Genomic DNA, 20,265 nt, shown 5'->3' on the forward strand with positions numbered 1-20,265 from the left:
GCAGAATTGTACCCAGCACCTCCTCTCGCCCAAGTGCCCCCGTGCCCCTGCCCCACCCTGCTCAGCCTGGCCCTCCCCTGGTGCCCACCACAGCCATCACAGCCAAGGGCAATGCCAGGGACAGGTTAAAAAAGCCCCTGGTGGGTTTGTTTCCCTGGGCATCTCCCCAGTCACACTCTCTCCATGGGGCCCAGCCTTTGGTGCCAGTCAGGAACGTGCTCCTGGGGATGGGGGTGCCCAGGGTTGGGTCCCCCCAGGTTGTGCCTAGGCTGAAGGGAAGCCCAGGGGCGATGCCACACTTCCCAGGACTGAGGTTGGTGCAGGAAAAAAACTCTTGCTCTCTCCAGAAAACTCCTTCTCCTCTTTGCTGACCCTCTGGAAAAGGGGCAGGGAGGGCGTGTTTGTACCAAACAGGATGAACTGCTGATAAAAGAGGAGGAAAACAGAATGCTTTAGAAACAGCCCTTCAGCATTCAGAGAAATTAGGAAAGGGGGGAAACAACCAGCCCCGGAGCCTGTGAGGAGGAAAAACAAAAGCTTGCTTGCAACTCAGGTTCCTGAAAAAGTGCTGAGCACAGCCTTCGGATGCTGCCCTGCTCCTCTCCTTGTATGGGCACAAACAGGGCCTGCCTTGTGCCTATATTTAATTTGCAAGGGTGAAAAAAATTCTCTCTCCATGCCTCTTGCTCCACTGGCCTCTCTCTCTGCCTGGGGAAGTTACAACAGGAATAGAATTGCATGTTTAAAAAAAAAAAGAATAATAATGCCACAGCTCACACATAAGGCCTTCCTAAACTTGGAGTGAGTGGAACAGGTTTTTGGAACATAACACTGTGGCACACACGAAGCATCTGGTGAGGCTCTTGGCTGATGGGGAGGGGGGGCTGCAGTACAAGCCACAGGCTCTTGCTGTCTGCACATTCCTGTGGCTCCGGGAGCTGCCAGGGATTCACCTCAGGTTGAATTCCTGGAGATCAGGGGGGAACAGGAGGCTGTGGCAGGACCCCCAAGGCCCTGTGCCCCTCCACAAATCAGGGGCTGTGTGGCTCTGAGGCTCTTTCCTTGGCAGCAGTTTCTCCCCCAGAGTTTTTCCCCTGGTGGTGCTGGGGGAGGAAGGTGGATGTTGAAGTGTCACCTGAAGGCTCTCAGGGCTGTGCCTGTTCTGCAGTGGGATGTGCCCCTGGAGCAGCACTGGCACCCTGGCAGGGACCTCTCTGCCTGCAGCCCTTCTCCCTGCTGTGATTTACAACCTCTCCTTGAATGGAAACTCTCCTGGCTGCTCCCCAAACTCCCTGATCCCAGCTGGGAACAGCCTGACACGGACCACAGGCTCCCAGTGCCAACCCCCCCAGATGATCCACGTGTGGTTCCACGATGGGGAACACCCCAAAAGGAGAGAAGCAGGACCCAGGGTGTCCCACACTGGAGACAAAACTGATTCCACTTTATTGGAAACTCTTGGAGAGTCGGACACTGAAGAACTTGGTTCTGTCAAGACAAGGTTTGTACAACAACAGCAACAGGAAACACAACAATAAACGAAGTTTTTTTAACTTTGCCTGTGAAAACTCAACAATTAACTCTTGCAATGTTGTATCTGGTGCAACCTGTGGGGACAAGGGGAGGGGAGAGGGGCAAACCCCACCAACACCCCCAGGGTCACAAATCCCCCTGCAAGGAGCCTTGTGCCCTGCTGGTTTAACTGGCAGAGGAAGGAGAGGTGCTGGGAGCACACTGGTTTAAGTGGAAAACTCCCCCAAGTTGGGGTTTCACCTCCCATTCAGCAACTGTTCAAGTCTTATAAATTCAAACTTATTCCTTTCCATTTAAATAACAAGTGCTTCGGGTACAAGGCTTGGGCTGCCTGGTTTATAACCCAGTTTCAAGTGCACACAAGCAGGAATAGATTTTTCTTTGTTTTAAAAAACTATATATATATTTGCACACTCACACACACACACACACACACACACACACACACACATGCACACAGTGGATTTTGTGCTGCAGCCATTTAGCTGGAGATGATGGAATGGGCCTGGAGTGGCTGTCACCAGCCCAGGCCCAGGAGCTGGTCATCCATGGCACCACTCACCCTAAAGCTGCTAAAGATTCGGATTATTTTTGCAAACACCAGTCCCCAAAACTCTGTGTCAGCTGCTGCTCAGGCTGTCCCTGAAGATGCACTTGTCCAGCAAATTCTATCTGCGAGTGAAACCCTCAGCATGTTTTGCAGAGGACTCATCTCAGTCCATGTGGAGAGCTCAGGGGTCTCCTGAAAAGACAAGTGTGGCCCCCAGCTCCTCTCTGGGGTGGGACAAACGCTGGGCAGGGCAGAGAACACGGACAAACTCAGACCCAAACAGCTGTGTTGATGTCAAACCCAGACTGGGTGTAGTCTCTGGACTCGTGGACTTTCTTGGTGCCCGTTTTGGGGCGCTCGCTGTGGCTTTCTGCCTTCGGGCACCTCTCTGCTTTGCCGTGGTGGCTCCCGTGGAGTGGGAAGTAAAATGTCCCCTTGAGTTTGTTCATCTTTTTGGATCTCTTGGAGATCTCGGGCTGTTTGTCTTCGGGAGGAAGCCAGCAAGGCTTCTCCTTGAGCAGCCTGTCTCGGTCCGGCCGGACGCTCCTCAGGAACTTCTTGAAGATGTTGGCCGTGAGGGAGAACTTCCTGCAGAGCTCCTGGGACCTGCTCACGGACAGGGACGCCTCGCTCTTCTCCCCCTTCTTCTCCAGCTCTGGCAGGTCCAACCAGTTCCCAACCAAGTCTGCAAAGATGTTGTCCCCCAGCACCAGCGGCTGCCGGTTCCTGCTCTGGGACATCAGGGAGGATGTCCAGTCGTGGCCGTCGTCACAGCCCGGGCACTCCCGGCATTCCGGCCACCCCCCGGCCGTGCCCTGGATGCTGCACTCCAGAGCCCTGGGGCGGACGTGCTCGGCTCTGCTGGACACACAGGCAGGTCCTGTTGGGGCATAAACACCCTCCCCACAGAGGCTGCTGGAGGAGGAGGGGGTGTCCCCGAGGTGGTCGCTCTCCAGGAGCGCGGTGGGGCGGGCCAGCCCCGCTGGATGTGGGAAGGACGTGGGGCTGTGCCCCTCCACTGACGGCTCGTCCTGCCAGGCCCTGGGAACGTCCCCCCGGCTCCGGCAGCACCGGTGCTGCTCCACCCCACAGCCGGGGTTGCGGCTCCCGGAGATGTCCAACTGCTCCAGAGCCGTCTGGACCTGGAGCAGCTTCAGCTCCTGCAGGGCCCCCATCATGCAGTTCATCTGCTCGTGCAGCCCGTCCCCGACCTCCTTCATGGAGAGCTGTGGAGGGAAGGAAGCACACGTTGGATCAGCAGCCCCAGGAGCCAGGAGAGAGCAAGAACATTTGGAGCAGCTTTCTGAACCACCACCTCTTCCTACTGCCTGCATTTTCCACGCACTGCCCTGTACTACATCCATTCCACTGGATTTTCCTTAGATTTTTCTAGGAGTTTCCCCTCTAGGAATCAGAGGAGCTGACAGAAGCGGGTTGTTTGACCTGACAACAAAAATAAATAGTCTGAGTTCCCATTAATGGCTTGGCAGAAACCCAAGGTGTGGAACTATGAATGGGTTTTGGTTGCTGCCAGTTTTAGCATATTCTTCTGCTTTTGTGCCTTTTGTGCCCTGGCACCAACTGAAACCAGGGGCCAGAATAACGAACAGAGGTGCCTTCCATGGAAAACCTTGTTCCTTTACCTGAAGTGCTAAAGCAAACTAAAAATAAACCCCACACAACACATCTTCAGATCTGAACACCCTCCCTGCAGCCACCTCTCGCTAGAGGACAATCAAAGACACTTCACTGCACTGGAAATTTCGTACAAAACAACCAACAAACTCTAAAGTTACTTACAATCAACTAGGAGTTCCTTGATTCCCAGGCTAGGACCTTTAGCAGCAGTTCTGCTTTATCCATGAACCTCACCACAAAAGATTGAACTTTCTACACTAGACTTAAAATAAGCAAGTTATTCTCCAGAGCTTCTCAACTCCCCCCTCTTCTCTTTCGCTCTGCTGCTTTCTCTCTCTCCTGGAGGATCTGGATCATATTCCCAAAGCGGCACCATAAAACAAATGGGCTCTACTTTCCAACAGCTGCCACTTATTTTTTTTTTTGTTTTCCAGCAGGGAGGGGGGACTGGGGACTGGGCAGGAGAAGGGAGGAACAGCAGGGCACAGCAGGGCTGGAGGTGAGGCCGTGTCACACCGATGGAAGGTGGTTTGCACGAGAGATTACCACTGTCTAGGAAAGCTCCAGCCTACGCTGCCACAAACAGTTTAAACGGCTCAGCACCATTTTTGTGCAGCAACAGATCTCAAGATCAGGGTGGGGAAAGCCCAGGTTTTTTAATTCTTACGCCCAGCTTTACATTCTCACACTTTATTTTCTACGACTCCTTCATTTTAACTAAGTTAGTTCAATCACTTGCTCCATTTCCATCTCTGCACGTGGATGTGAGCAGAGAGAAAGAGCAGCCATCAGAACCCCTGTAACAAGCCAGCTCTGTAACTGCTCAGCAGTTCCTGACCACAAATCTCCATTTCAAACCCCAGAACCTAAAGCTAAACAGGTTACAATGATTTTTCAGAGCTTTGCTCTCAAGAAACTTATTTATCAGCCAGAACGAGCACACAGGCTACGAAAACACAGAAAATCTGTGTTTAGCTTCCTGCTTACACTGAGTGCCTCCAGCTCTCCCATTTTTTAAGATCAGCAAATAAACTACTTCTGCAGACATGCAAATAATGTCCCACTTCCAGCCTGACTGCACCCTGGCTCCCCACACCAAGCTGGGGCCATGTGCTCTACCAGCCTCCGACAAAACTATCACCTTACCTCTCCAGCTTGGCTGCAGTGCTGCTCGTCCTAACCTTTCTTGCCTTATTAATGGAAGCCTGTTTTATCTGGGGCTTTGCAAAAAGCTGGATTTGGAGCCGGCTTGGCCCCTCATTGGCCACTTCCCACCAAATCCCCTGGCTGGTGCAGGGCTGTAATCGCTCCGTAGGGAGTGACGAGGGTCCTGCCGTAATGACTGGGCTGATCAAACCCCCTGGCATCTGCTGGGCGGCTCTTGTTCACCTCATTGATTCGATTAACTCCCCCCCTGTGATGGGTGGGATCCTCACAATTCCTCAGCCAGGCTTTAGGAAGCATTAAAATTTCATAGGCGGCGTTTGGATAAGCGACGGTCGCTGTGACTGCTCTGCTGTGATTGCTCTTTGCAGGCAGATCCAGTCGCCCCCGACAAGAAAAGACCTGAAAAGCCCAGAATCCAGCACTTTTCTTCCTGAACAAAGGAGGTGGATCTGCCAAACCTGGTGCCAGCACCAGCCTGGGGAGCCTGAGCTGCTGGAAAAGGACTGGAGATGTTTTCAGCCGTGAAAAGCCTTTCCTGGAAGTGACTGAGATTTGGACACTTCCCCCCCTGATCCCCAGGCTGAGCTGCCCCCTCAGAGCAGGGGAGGGAGGAAAAGGGGGTTTTCAGGATGTGACTCATTTGTCCTGTTTCAGTGACCTGCTTTGGGTGGGATGAATCCTGCCCTCCAGCCTCGGGGTCCCTCTGGCAACGTGAATCCCCCCACCAGCAAAAAAGCATCCCAAGGCTTTTAGCTCTGCTTGATGAAATTTTGGGTTGTGCAAGATAAAAAAACGAAGCAAACCAATCCCCCTCTGCTTTATCTGGTATCTGCTCAGTCTTTTACAGACCTGGAGAGTGAGGGAAACCCAGCCCAAAGTGAAGTCACTGCCTGGTGATGACCAAACAGCCTGCAGGGCTTGGATTCCATCCACCTGTAATTATCCTGGGGTAATTAAGAGTATTCACCTTACAAAGAAAATTCTGGAGGGAAAAAAAACCTTCTTCCCCAGTGTCTAACTGCCACCCTCTCCTCCTTGCCAAGAAGATCTCAGTGAGAACTGAGAACCAAGACCAGAGTGGCTTCCCTGAAGCTCTCCAGCAAAGAATAATGTCCCAGAGAACAGGGACCATCACCCTGGCACAGGGTCAGAACTGAACTATCTGGGCTGCAAAAGGAAAACAGGATTCTGCAAATAATTCAGCACAGTGGGCTGGAAATCAGAGGCACTGATGAAGGAGATGGGAGGTCCAGGCTGAAGGGACAAGCCTTGTAGCCTCACTGGCTCTTGGTCACACATTTCAAGTAGAAGGAAGTGGAATTTGTGATGAACTGGAGGACAATTCCAAACGGAGCGTGAATGTGACACAAAACCCCAGAGAGCCTTAATTTGGCATGGAGAGAGCCCCTGACAGAACTTGCTGGGGTTATGCAAGTGCCATTATGTAAGCTGCCCACCACTGGCATCAGGAGATGTTCTGGCTTGTGCCTCTCTGTGAGCTGCAAATCCCAAACTTGTGCTTGGATCAGTTGGGCTGCAGAGTGCAGGGGCAGCAGCATTCCCCACCAAATTTTGGGTCCAGCACAGATCCTGCTCATCAGCATCCTCCCTTCTTGTCCCTCCTGGTCTCTCCTCAAGGTGCACAAACTCATCAGCATTTCAAAGGACTCCTGGTGTCTAATTTGAGACGCTTTGTGCTTCAAAATAAGTGGTGGTTTGGCACCTCTGCTTCCAAGAAAAGCCCTGTTAGAACTATGATAACTTGCAGATATCCAAATCTATCTCTACAAACCAGTTAAAAATCAGATGCCTCAAGCTGGATCTCATTATTCCTGAAACTTTTGCAATCCCTGAAAACTGGCAAGAAGAATTTTATGTCTAATTCTGCACAAGCCAACTCCTGTCTTTTAGAGCAAGACAAGTACACACAGGGCTGAGGGTGACGTGCGTGTTCCATTTCGGTGCCTGGGATTTGGTGTGTGATGGGAAAAGGTTCCTTTCTCCAGCAGAAAACCTGGATCTATCCTCCTGCAAAGGCAGCTCTGGCTAAATGTTTCCCCCAAAGCAAAGCTCTTTCAAACTACAGACACCCCAAGCACTGAAAACTGAAGTGCAAAATTCAAAATTCCACTCGTGAATGATCATCAAGGAATATTCAACACAAGGAGGGGGGCAAACAAAAAATTGTCAGAGTTCAAATATGGAGGTTTTTTGTTCCATTCCGAGCAGCCAAGGCACTAATTGCTTTGTAAGCCACCTTTTCAATTATGTCCTCAAAATACTTATTGCCAGAATGGGTTTACCCAGTTTGTAAGTCAGTGATCTCCCACCACTGATTAACACAGCAAATACCTGAGACCTGCAAATAAGGGAAATTTTTCCTTGTCACTTCCCACTTCCCAGGTAAATAAATAACTTTTTTAACCCACTTTGGGAACTGATGTTTTTTTTATTACCATCTACCTTCGCTGAGCTCTCAGAGTCCAGTTCCCATCAATCCCCTTGAGCCACAGCTGTCTGTATTCCCAGCCCATCCACACATCTGCAGCTTTGTGATGCTGATGGGAGGAAAGGAAAATCCCAACAACCCCCCTCAGCCTTCAGCTGAGCACAGAGAGCTGGGAAGAAGAGCCCTGAGTGGTGTTTGTCACCACGAGGAGGAAGACAGATGTCCAGCTCTTGGGGAAAAGAGCTGCAAAGAGAGGAAGTTATTGCTAAGAGGACAGGAAAGAGCAAATGGCAAATAGTTCTTAATAATAGTTCTGATGGGCAGCAGAGCCAGCGACAAACAATTGGTATTTAAAGGGGGTGACATAATAGAGACCAAAATTATTTTAGAACTGCTGAGCTGACCATATTGTTTCTGTGTTTTCCTCTGGGTCACTAACTGGATTAATCTTCAACAAGCCTGCAGTTGTGGCTGGGCATAACCCCTGCTGCACAGCTCCCAGAGAGCTTCTCTCCAGCTCCACATCCCACCTTTCTTTCCCTTCTCTTGGTGTTCTTTTAGTCCTTGCACTTTGCCACAATAATTTCATGCCTCTTTTTTCCCTCTTGTCCTTCCAGAGTACTGTAGGTGTAAATGAGGATGTGAACTGTGAGCTCACAATATCTGAAAGAGGAAGGATGCTGAAACTGTACCAAACACTCCCCCCCACAAGAGTTTAAATAGATCCAAACCAGATGTTCCCCATGAAAGACGTGGTTCACAGCACTCCATTAACCACCTTCCTCACTCAATGGCCTTCCTTCCCACTGGGATGATATTGTTCTGGGCTTCCCAATAACACTTGCTACGTTTAAAGGCAAATTAGAAAAATCAATTCTCTACAAGCAGGAAATAAATGGACCAGAAAGAGCTCCAAGAGACTCCTTCAGATTTTTACTCACAGATAACAGAGATCAAAACCTCAATGGATGGACTGACCATTGAAGATGATGGCTAAAAGTGCTGGTTTTCACCCCAGGGCTGCTTCCCCGGGGATCTGGTCTTTAAATCCCTGAACACACGAAGCTGGGAGTCTAAAAAAAATCCATCATCACCTTCAGGAGTCTTCTCTGGAAATAACCAAGCAGACAAAGCCTGTGACTGCTTTTTCTCCCCAGTTCTATGTGGCAGGACATCTGCTGTCAAGTCACTCCCTTGCACCTTCCCTTAGGGAACACCAAGGAACGAGATCCTGCCATAACCACCCAAGTTTCTGATGGAACCTCCAGCAGTGGTGGATAAAGTCACCTTTAAAGGGGCCATTTTATCAGCAGAGACACAAATGGAGCTGCCTGTTCCCACCTGCTGGAGCTGGGACCCTGAGGTCTGTTATTTGTGCCTCACACACCTGCAAACCAGAGGAGCTGCCCCTTCAGAAGGAGCAGTAAATGAAAACACAGCAGATCCTCTCAGAGCGTGACACAGTTACCAGAATAGGGCCCAGTGTGAGAGAAAGAGTAAAAATAATTGGCTGTATTTCTCTCTCGGACCAAATGTTCTATTCCTGCAGGATATTCATAGCAAGAAACATTGTCTACCAGGACATAAATTAATGTAAGGAAGGAGTCAGACTCTATCAAACTCAGTAATTCGATGCATTTATGACAAATGTGCAGGGAGAACACTCAGAAGTTGAAGTCAGACTGGTTGTTTTAAATAGCTGCTTTAATACTTTTCCTCCTAGAAAAAAAGCAACGGAAAAACCCAGAAATCTGCTGGATTCCTCTAGAAAAACACGCAAAGTAAAGTTATAACCACAGCTCATGTGACTGTGACCCCTTGCCTGTTACAGCCAGAGATAAATCTGCCCCAGGGACTCCCCAGTCCCCACTGAAAAGAAGGGATTTATTCTTGCTGCAGATGAGTCCCAAACCCTCATCCCACGGCGTGTGTGCTGATGTTGCTCCCCAGAAATGCAAGCAATCCCCATGTCAGAGAGTGCAGGGAGGTAATGCACAGAGAGGCAGGGAAATGAAATTCCTCCCTGCTAATCCCTCAGCAAGACAATTCTTGTTAAATCTGATCTTTCAGCTGAGATAAGGGCGTGCGACTCGCAGAGCAGACACAGTTCTGCTGGGCCTCAGGATGGTGCTTCCAGAGTCCAAAAGGGCTTTTAGCATCGGGATTAATGGCATGAATGGAAGATTCCCAAGCTCTGTGGCACATTTCATGACTGCCACAGGAAGGGCAGATGCCAGGAGTGGAGAAGCACAGCTTATTCCACCACCAGACCTACAAGCCAGCACTGCTTATTCTCACGAGCCACACTGTGTCCAGAAATCTCCAGGGGCTTCCCAGGGGAGAACAAGGTCTGATGGATTTTCTGCACACAGGGATGAGGTGCAGAGAGCTGGCACAGCTTGTCCAAAACAGCTCCATGGGCCAGTGTCAGCCTGGGATGAGGATCCCGGCCCCTGATCCCAGCACGGGCTGGGATGAATGGCTGTGTCAGCTGAGGCTCTCCTGGCTCTGAAGCATTTGCATGTGGAAGCTTCTGAATGAATTCCAATCAAAGGGACACCACACATGCCAGAAACTATCAGCTTACAATGGAAAACTCGCGGCTGGAATAGCAGATCTCTCTCTCCCATTGACTGAAATGGGGCAGATCCATCCCTGGGAGCCCTGGCAGAGCTTTCCCCCAGGAGATGGGAAGAGCAGGGTAAGCACACCTGGACCAGGCTCATCTGGGACTTCTCTGGCACAGCACGGTGTGGCCTCAGTGCTCAGGTGAGATGTGGGGGCACAGCAGCAGCCCAGGCCGAGCACACCGTTATTTAAACGTGTTTTTAATAAACAAAGCAAGAGAAAGCAAAACCAGAGCTGGAATCCTCGAATCTCACACTGGTGGGGGATTGAGTTGCACTGGAAGATAACCTTTCCTTGGGAACTGGGAGCTGTGCCAACGTCCTCTGCTTTTTGAGCAAATCCCCTCCTCAAAACCAGCCCAAAGTCTTGGTTGACCAAAGCAGAGGCTGTTTGCACTGGGACAAACTGATCCTGGGAACAGGATGGCCTCGTTTGCCATGGGACACTGAAACCTGCTTCCTCAAAAGTGGGAATTTCTGCCCGACTTCCCTGCCCGACAGAGCTGCTCCTGAGACACAACACAAACCACTGTGTTCCTAAATCCACAGGGATGCCCTGGAGCTGGATTCCCACTGACTCCACACGAGGTGGCTCATTGTGTCCATCTGGCCCAGCCATTCCCACCATTCCTGCCCTGTGACTCCTGGTTATGGTGCATTTAGTGTGTGAGGCATGACCTGCCCAGCAATGAAGAAAGTGGCAAAGCAGCAGGATCAGGAGCTCAGTTCCCACTCCCCATCGGGGCAGATGGGCCCAGCTGTCCCTCGTGCTGCTCTTTAAAGAAACATTAATCTATTTTAATTCCAGGCTATCATGACAGTATTGATGTTTAAAAGCTGTTATTGCTCAGGATACCATTTGTGGTGGTTTTAATTAATACAGTTGCTCCAATCTTCATTAAATGCAACCTGCAGCTCCCTCAAGTTGCAGGGGAAGGGGGAGGGAAGTGATTTCAGGGGTGAGCTGGAATTGTGAGCACACCCCTGCTCACAACTGCACTCTGACACCCTGAGAACTTGTGTTAAAGGAAGTTTTTAAGTCTGAATAACAAAAACTGGGCAGTGGAGGGAGAAAGAACAGGACTAGTGAAAATCAAATGAATGAAGATCCAGGCTGCTTTCAGACAAGGTGACAACTGTCCCTTCCCAGTTTTTTAAGTCAAGCATTCACCTAAATTTATGCCAGGCTAAGTCTTGGTTTATTAATGTAATAAAAATTGTTGCACTTTTAGAATTGAAAAGAAGTCTATTACTGCATTATAGCAAGGGTGTGAACAAACCCAGAATTTTCTCATTTCAAGTATTTTTTTTTTTGGTTTTCACATTAAGTGTGAGGGATTTGCCTCCCCTTTGAATATACTGACTTTTCAGAAGTTATGCACTACAAAACAGGCATGTTTTAGACTCACATAAAGGTGCAATGTTTAGGCTTTTCTAAAAAAAAATTGATCAGATAACAGAACTCATTTGTTTAGAAGACAAAACATTGATTTAGGATTCTTAGGATGCTCTTTTGGAAGTTACTCCTTTTACCCATCTCACCTTCCAACTCAGATTTTAAAGACCTCCCAGAGTGCCCTGTACACGTCCTGGTCTGCAGTTTGCATTTCATTCATCACACCCAGCTCACAGCACACCAGTGACTCTCATTTTCCTTTGTTTTAGTTTGTCTTCCAGCTCCTGTGTTTGCTGGGGAAACACTGGGAACGCCAGCAGGTTAAATGTCAATGCTGCCACATTTATTCAGAGTAAAAGGCCACTGCCCCAGCCCATGTTTCACAAGAGCTGGAGGAGCACAGGGTTCTCCTGCCCCGGGCACAACTGGAACTCTGCCTGGCTCTGTATGGCCTCGAATGGTGTTGTCACACAGGGAATGCTTCCTGCAACCCAGGCGTGACAGCAGCACCGCACACAACTCCAGGGAGCACAACAACCAGCCCCGTGCAACATCCCTTCCAGCCCAAACCGGGAGCTTTTGTGCATTCAGAAACTTCACCCACCCGCTTTTTTGCTCTGCCTTGTCTTCCCCTTTTGTTCTCATTATCTATTTATCAGGGTAGCGCACGGCTGCGAGCCAGACCCGCTGGGAGCCCTATTTCGGGAAGTATCAGCTCTTCCTACCAACCCACCCCCAGCGAGCCCCAGTGCACCAACAATCCCTTCGGGCTCGTGGACAAGCCTCAGCAAGTCGGGGGAGCGGGGTTACCTCCTGAACAGGAGCGGGAGGAGGGCGAAAACAGCGCTGATCCCTGACAAAGGCTTCCCTATTAAAGAAGTATTTTCAGAGAGTATCGGGAGCGCAGAGCGCTCTCTCCCTTCACATCCCTTTTATCCCTATAAACTTATTCTTAGCGGAGATCTCTGTGGGTGTTTCTCTGATTTCTGACCTGTGCTGGCGGCTTGTCCCTAAAGCCCCCGCACGCCCCCGGGCGCGGTTTCTCTCCGACAGACGGACGGACGGAGCCCCGAGCAGCTGGCGCTGCCTCCCGGCTCAAAGCAATGGGAGAGCCGGGACCCCCAACCCCCGGTGGGGACCCCCAACACCCGGCCGGGACCAGAACCGGGACCCCCAACCCCTGGCCCGGACCAACATCTGGACCCCTGACCGGGACCTGCCTCCCCGCTCACAGCAACGGGAGAAGCAGGACCCCCGACCCCTGGCCGGGACCAGCAGCAGGACCCTCGACCCCCGAGCAGGACCTGCCTTCCCGCTCACAGCCATAGGAAAGCAGGACCCCTGAACAGGACCTGCCTGCCCGCTCACAGCCATAGGAACAACAGGACCCCCAAACCCTGAGCAGGACCTGCGTGCCCGCTCACAGCCATAGGAACAGCAGGACCCCTGAGCAGGACCTGTCTCCCCGCTCACAGCCACAAGAACAGCAGGACCCCCGACCCCCAAGCAGGAGCTGCCTGCCCGCTCACAGCCATAGGAACAGCAGGACCCCTGAACAGGACCTGCCTGCCCGCTCACAGCCATAGGATCCCTGGCCCCCCCGGTGCCGCTGCCCACCAAGTGCCGACCCCTCTCTCCCCGCAGGACGACCCCCGGCACCCACCGCCCCCTTCCCTTTCCTTCGCGTCCCTTTTCCCTCCCTTCCCTTACCAGCTCCTGCCGCAGGCGCCGCAGGTGCTGCTCCATGGCCCGGCTCTGGGCGGCCGGGGCGCGGGCGGGGAGGGGGCTGCGCGGGGGGCGGCCCCGGGGGGCGGTGGCAGAGCGCGGGGCCGCGGGTGCTGCCGGAGCGGCCGCATCATCCCCCCGCCCGGCTCCGGAGCCCGCAGCACCGGGGGGGAAAGGGGGAGTGGGAGGCGGCGAGAGGCTCCTCCGGACCCAGCCCAGCGCCCCGCTCCCTCCTCCCAAAGTTTGGGTGGTTTTAGTTTGGGGGCTCCGTGTGTGTGTGTGTGGGTTCCGCGCAGCGCTGCGCGGGGAAGGACCACCCCGGCCAAAAGCGCGGATTAACCTACATGGCTTTAATCACGAGAAATTGCAAAGCCACCCGGTCGCGGTGTCCCCGTTCTGTCCTCGCCGCGGGGCCGGGGTTGCTCGCCCTGCGCTGGGGGATGTGACAGGTCCCGTGGGAAGGGGACAGCGGCACCTCGCACATGACCGTGCCCGTTATCCCAGTGCCCTTTGTCAGGCAGGGACAGCCGCGTGTTCGCAGAGCTGCGAGAAAACAGGTGTTGAAAATCCTTTTATTTTCAGAACGGGTTTTTTCCCCCCCTCCCCGTGTTTTCCAAGCGGACGGCGGGAGCCACTGGAAAACTGGATGTGTGAGGGATGTTGTCGCTGCTCCTCTAAGACCAGGATCTTTTTTTTTTTACCTCAGATCAACAACCTCTGATGCTGTTTGTCACCACAGGACATCAAACAGATGGACAGGCAAGCCCGGAAAAGGCACAAACACTCTTGGATCATCATTACAACTGCATTGAATTTGAAAGGGTTTGAATTTTTTCCGGGCTTCTCACAAATATATAAGTATTATTCTCAGTTTATATGCCAAATGTGGTGTTTAGCTGATAAGTGCTGAGTCCCCTGCAATAATTTAACAAGGTTTATCTGAATCTCTGCAATGCTAAAGAACCTGACAGGAAGAAGAATACTACTTTCTGTTTTCAAATTTGGGATTAAAAACATAATTACTTGCTTTTCCCCATAAATTTGTCAAAGACTGGCTACAATTTTTGCTTTCCAGGTCTTTATTTTTTGAAAGAAAACCTTTTTTTTTTATAGATGGCAATAGGATTTTGTTAGTTCCCTTGTTTGTTTGTAGAAATCAACCTCGGTGTTTTTGAAAGCTGACCTTTGTGTCAACATCCAATTTAAATAAGAAATCTGTGATCTGCCCTTTCACGTATGTTTGGGAAACACTCCAGAGTTAACATTTATTGATCCTTCCAGCATCTCTTTCATTATGGGCCAAAATTTCTTGCCTGTTTACTCGTTTCAGGGTTCCCATTTCCCATCTCTTAAGCATGAAAACAGCATCTGTCTTTGAGGCTCTGCAGAACGTTGGGCAGTAAACATATTAATGTATTTAAAAAGTGACCTTATTGAAAAGTCAATCACTTCCAACGAGGTATGTCATGATGCAATCAGGATACTTGCCAGTTTTGAGTCTTTTTTAAAGCCTAAGCCAACTAGCCCAGTTATGATTTTTTCCTTGAGATCTGGCAGGATTTGTTGGCCAGCTGGTTGTTCCCCACGGGCCAGGGTGGGGTGTGGATGTCCCCAGCCTACCCAAGCATATGGCAGGTTGAACAGCCAGGCAGGGGTAAAAAATCAGAGAGATGGCACCATGTGGAGAACAGGAGCTGAAATTCCTGCCTCCAGCACTCCACCTTCCCTTGCCTGTCCCAGTGTCCCAGACAAGGATCCGCGTGCAAGAAGAGCCCCAGTCTCAGCATCCAGGTTTCTGTGTTGCTTAGGTGGCTTGGGACCTTTATTTTCTACTAGAACTATGTTTTTATGGTTTCTTTTATTATCTCAGTTCTATCAAGTAACATTTAGACAGGATTTCTTCCCTGTGGCACAGCAGCAAAGCTGAAACAAAACTGCATTTTCTCTTGATGTTTTATCAGCACAGAGCCGGGTTCAGCTGGTCTGAGCTCAAAACGGACCATGGGCTTTATTTATCCCAGCCAGCTTTGGGCAGTGGTATTTTTAGGTATTGTTTTATATTTGGTAGGGAAGAGACTTCAATGTCAGTGACAATCATGAGGTTGGGGACTCTCCATTCCTGGATGTGTTCCAGGCCAGACTGGACAAGGCTTGGAGCAACCCGGGCTAGTGGAAGGTGTCCCTGCCCATGGCAGGGGGTGGAATGAGATGAGCTTTAAGGTCCCTTCCAAGCCAAATGATTCTGGGGTTCATTCTGTGATTCCATGATTCTCTTATCCTGGAGTTACCACACTGCTGATGAGCTCTATGGCTCTGGCACCTTGAAAAACTCCACGGACTCAGAGCAGGGATTATCCCAAGCACAGGATGCTCCCTGCAAGGTTTTCTTTACAATACCATGCATTTTTTTAAACCCTATCATCCCTGAGTTTGTTTTAACTGATGCTTTTCACAGCACTTTGACTATTCCAGCACAGAAGAGATACAAACAATGCACGTGGTTATTGGAAGCATCAGATCTAAGTTAATCCATACTGTATTTTCCAGCACATCAAGCATTCAGGAGGCCAACTGCAGGTGGACATGGCAAGTGTTCCAAAAAACCTCCTGTGCCACTTGCAAGACACCAAACTCTGTGATCTGCTGGCAGATGAACAGGAAGAGCTTTTAGGCTCTTTGGCTTCTGTTAAGGACATCTTTTTGATCCATTTTCCAGCCCCCGGGGCTGCTCCTGTCCCGGGAGACTGATAAAGGAGTTCATGAGCACAGAAGAAAGGAAAGGCCGGAATATTCATGTGCTCCAAACTCCTGGGAACTTGCAAGAGGAGAGAAAAATCTGAGATATTTTCTCAGTAGGATTTCCTTACTTAAGCAACATTTTTCTCTTGCGTGTAGACAACTGGTTCAAAGCAGCACCGACACCTCATGCCAGGCCCTGCTCTCCTCCTGCTCTGTCGTGGTGCAAACCATGAGCAGATGGTGCAGTGCAGTGGAAAAATCAGATCTCCAAGAAAACACGGAGCTGAGAATAAAACAGCCCTCGAGGAGAAAGCTGCGTGGTTTATTTCGGGATAACATGAAAAACTGAGATCCTTGGGCAAAAATTAGGCTACTCCTTCAGAGTGGAGTATTCCACTTCTGTGAACTGCCTCGTTCCTTGCCGAGTGAGGGAACATCCATCCCTTCACAGCTGAGGGCTCTTCTCATTTGTTGTCTTTCAGTTCATTGATCTGGTTTCTCCAGGCTCCCACGTGACTGTTCTTTGCTGAACTAACAAGCGTGATTATCCCTGAATTTCTCTCTCGTTTTCGACTTCCTTGCGCGCTGACGACAAACCTTTCAGAAAATTCATTCCCACTTCAGCTGCAGCCTGACCTGAATTGCATCCATCTTTGTTTAAACCCGCTGGGGCAGAAACATCCAGCCAAGATAGGTAAGGATATAATGTCAAAACTTCAATTCTGGTTTTATGTTTGTGCATAAAGAGATAAAATACCCCTGAAAATGTGAGCGTTTCTTCCATCAAGCCTGATTTAGTGCATGTGGTCTCTGCACTTGTGGCCTTTAAAGTTCCTGACGTGTCCCTGCCTCGCTGTGCCCTGTCCCCAAAATTAAAACTTTTAACTCTGCTCCAGTGAAATTCCAGCTCCTGACATTCCTCTGCTTGCACTGGGGTGCCAGGAGTGAGTACCAGGGAAACTCCTCGTGCTGGTTTGTGGTAAAGAACCGTTGGATTTGATCTCGGCTCGCTGCCTTTTCGTGACCTACATCCTGTTCACGGGAGCTGAAAAAAAATCTTGGTATCCAAGATTAAAATGGGGTGATGTTTATTTATCTGGAGGAAAACATCAGGAGTGAAATATTGGCCTTTCTCACAGAAATAGCTGCTCTGCCCTGATCCCTGGGTTCTGCTTTCTTTTATCTGCAGCTGCATCCCTGCGTGTGCCTGTGGGGACCCCCCTGTGTAATTCAGATTGCACCTGAAATTTGTGGAATTCTCCTTGATCCTTCTGACGAGGAACCAAACCCATTCTGCAGGAGGGCACGGAAATGAGCCTTAGATGGATGTAAGACCCCATCATCATCATCATTATTTTTGACAACTCCATGCACCAGACTTGCTGGGAAAAATCCAAGACTGGGCCAGTTACTAAAGCAACAAAGAGGATTCTGCTGCTCCAAAGACTTGCTACTTGTTGATAACTTGCCATCCAGCTTTTTTTTTTTTTTTTTCCAAAGGGAAAATGAATGTGGAGGGTGCTTGGAGTCAATTTTTGGTGGGGAATATGCAGTCACTGTCTCTGCTGGTATCAATGGCCCTTTCACTGTACTGGGCTTTACTGTACAGGGAACAAACACAGTTTCCATGGCAGTGTAAACACAAATACACCCCACACTCCAAAGAGTGACTCACACGTGCTGCAGAGAAGAGACAAACTTCCCTGTCTTAATCCGAACACATCTGGGAGAGGAGGATGAGATTATCTCAGTTTAAAAGTATTCCATAAATATTATGTAAACCTGAGATTTGCTCAGAATAATTCCATGCCTTGGCAGATCTGAAAGACAAATCCTTTGAAGGTAAAGGAATAAGACAAGGCCAGTGCCTGTTTGCAGTAGCAATGTTCAAATCTATAATGATTTTCTTCTTAAATACAGACACAAGCTGACAGCTCTGGAAGCTGATACAAATTCTCCATGAGCAGTTTATCTCGCTCTTCAGGGAGTTACAAGAAGAATTTAACTGTTGTAAATGAACAGTAAGTTCAGAACAAAAGGAAGAGATGGATAAATCTGGGGGGGCTACTTAGTACTGGTCTTAAGTGTTGCAGGTGTTAACCTGAAATAGTCTGAGATAGTGAGACCCTGACCTTGGGTATCAGCAGCATCACCTCACGAGTGTCTTAGAACATCATTTATCCAAAACTGATGTTCAGATTTGGAGGAAAATGAGTCTGGGATGGAATTAAAATCAAATATGTGACATGCACTTTGTAACGGGGAGGAAAAGGTGCTGAGCACTGTTTTGGAGGAATGAAACATGCTCTCAGTGTGTATGAAAGGAAGAGTTTTCCCTAGCAAGACTTTTCTAGGTCCCAAAACCTTGAGGTTTTTTATGACCCCGAGCTAGAGAGTTTATATCCCTTCATAAGAACCTGTTATTTTTGTCATACTCCATCTCTGAAGGATGTCTCATCTGCTTCTCTTACTAACCTAAATCCTTTCCCAGGATCTGCCTGCAGATTAAATGTCAAGATTTCCAAAGGCTGCTCTGAGCAGGAATATTTCCTTTGGATCTTACTGCAGGCGAAAGCAAAGCAATGTCATGGCAAAACTGCAGATTCCTCTTGGCTGGGCTGACATGTGAATGTCGACAAGGGGAATTCAGTATTTGAGAGTCACTGAGGTAAAACAAGGCCTGAAGGGTGAGGATTGCTATTTATACAGTGACTCATGGCAGAGCACACAACTTACAGAGAGCTTACAACAAAGTTAGGAGCAGTAGCAGTTAAGCTCTGCTACGGGAATAAGGGTTAAAACAAAACCTTTCATGAGATCAACTGATACAGCTGCAGGAGCCTGACCTAAATCTGACACAGCCCCCTCAGTCAGGGCCAAAACCAAAGGGAGAGGGACAATAAATCTGTCAGTCGTGGTGTCAAAGGGTGTCTCAGCACACAGACAGTGAGACAGTTTGGAATCTGTCCGAACTGAACATCTGAAGGGAAATTAAAGAACTACAAACAGCAGCATCTTTCTGAATGAAGGTGAAGTGTCTGAATGTCTCATTAATGCACTGCTGAGAGTAATGTCTGTCTCTAAATCACCTCGGTTGTACTGCAACGTGCAGGAAACCTCGGGGGAGAGAAGGAATAAGCGAGAAAAATAGAGAGGGGAAGCAGTTCCTGGCAATGGCTCTTGGGGGCTGTTTTGTCACCTCTTTGCTGCCCTTCCTCCCTGGGAACAGTCACTTCTGACTGCTCTTCGTTGTCTGTTCAAATCACATCAAGTCAAAAGGGTTATGAGAGGCTGTATTTAATCAAATGTTTGTTGTGTCCAGGTGTCTTTGTCTGTCTCCTTTCCCAGATTTATCCAGAGGTAATTATCTCGTGTTGGAGGCTCGTATCCCCTTGAGGACCAATGAGAATACCCACTTAAAAATTTAAAAATAATTGGACCTAACAGAATGCCTGGAGATCCCTGTCCCGTTCCTTCTGTCCTGGTCTGTCCCCACTTGGTGGAGGTGAACTCTCCAAACTGGAATTGTTCTTTGTCCTCTGGGGCCCCGCTCTTGGTCGGTACTCAGATATTCACAGGAAAAAAATGCCATAATACTAAAAATTACCAACTGAATAGAATCTGACAGACTTTTCTCCCCCATCAGGAACATAAACACGAGGAATTTCAAAGGCGTGACCAAGCCTGTGATGCACCAAAAGCCATTAAAATTCATTTTTGGGCTGCCTGGCACTGTAAGAAGAATGACACAGTGTATGTGCTCGGACAGTAGAAGCCACTGTGGAGATTTTTTTCAAATCCTGTTGCAGTGAATGGAAGCTACAATAACGGAAGCTACAACCACTAAAATAAAAGTTGATATTCATCAGAACGAAAGTTGATATTCATAAAACTCACCCACGATTTAAAATAAGTGGCCTGCAGAGGGTAGTAAGTAACGCACATAAGAGATTTACACTTTTGGCCTAGCCATTTGTGGTGTAATGAGTGTTTTAAGGTCACTCAAAAGCAAGGGGGGTGATGCACCACCACACCGGTGAGTACCATACTGTTAATTTTTGTAGCATCCTGGCTTTTAAAGCTTGTTTCCGTGTGCTGTAGAGCTGTGTCCTCTCCTCGGGGAAGCAGCCATGGCCCCAAGGCTGCCAGAGCTCAAGGAGCGCTCGGACAACGCTTTGAGACACGGGGTGGGATTTTGGGGGCATCATAGGCACGGCCACGAGTTGGACTGGATGATGCTTGTGCATCCCTTCCAGCTCAGGATATTCTGTGATTATGAGTGTGTTCGGACGGGATAGTTTGCACGTATCGAGGACATTCTGCGATTAAACCAAACCCTCACCCGCTCTGAGGCGGCGCCGCCATTTCTCTCCCCCCGCCCCTCCCCTGACGGAGCCCGCGCGCCGCGCGGCGCCCCCTGGCGGCGCTGGGCGGGGTATCG

General features: G+C 49.6%; 1 protein-coding gene across 5 annotated transcripts; it reads right to left on the bottom strand.

Moving 5' to 3' along the window:
* Positions 1-1,423: 1,423 nt before the first annotated feature.
* On the bottom strand, positions 1,424-20,166 carry INKA2 (inka box actin regulator 2). Of its 5 annotated transcripts, none has more exons than XM_051808646.1 (2): positions 19,722-20,166; positions 1,424-3,309 (listed from the first exon to the last, which is right to left on the bottom strand). In XM_051808646.1, exons 1-2 carry the CDS (start codon positions 19,767-19,769, stop codon positions 2,353-2,355), a joined length of 1,005 nt encoding a protein of 334 aa, XP_051664606.1. In that variant the 5' UTR covers positions 19,770-20,166; the 3' UTR covers positions 1,424-2,352. The 5 variants fall into 5 exon arrangements, with proteins under 5 accessions (XP_051664606.1, XP_051664608.1, XP_051664610.1 ...); XM_051808648.1 differs by lacking the exon at positions 19,722-20,166 and adding an exon at positions 13,430-13,593; XM_051808650.1 differs by lacking the exon at positions 19,722-20,166 and adding an exon at positions 13,071-13,392.
* Between the last annotated feature and the right edge of the window lie 99 nt (positions 20,167-20,265).

The sequence above is a fragment of the Manacus candei genome, unplaced genomic scaffold (genome assembly GCF_025592945.1).
Source record: "Manacus candei isolate 608988 ecotype Guabito, Panama unplaced genomic scaffold, ASM2559294v1 h1tg000073l, whole genome shotgun sequence".
Classification (NCBI taxonomy): domain Eukaryota; kingdom Metazoa; phylum Chordata; class Aves; order Passeriformes; family Pipridae; genus Manacus; species Manacus candei.

What these genes read in the sequence shown, in the direction of transcription:
- INKA2 (XM_051808646.1), bottom strand. Translation starts at nt 19,769, where the DNA reads ATGTGCGTTACTTACTACCCTCTGCAGGCCACTTATTTTAAATCGTGG. An exon ending in CCACTTATTTTAAATCGTGG is followed by an intron (nt 3,310 to 19,721) that starts GTGAGTTTTATG and finishes TTCCCTCCACAG; the next exon opens with CTCTCCATGAAGGAGGTCGG.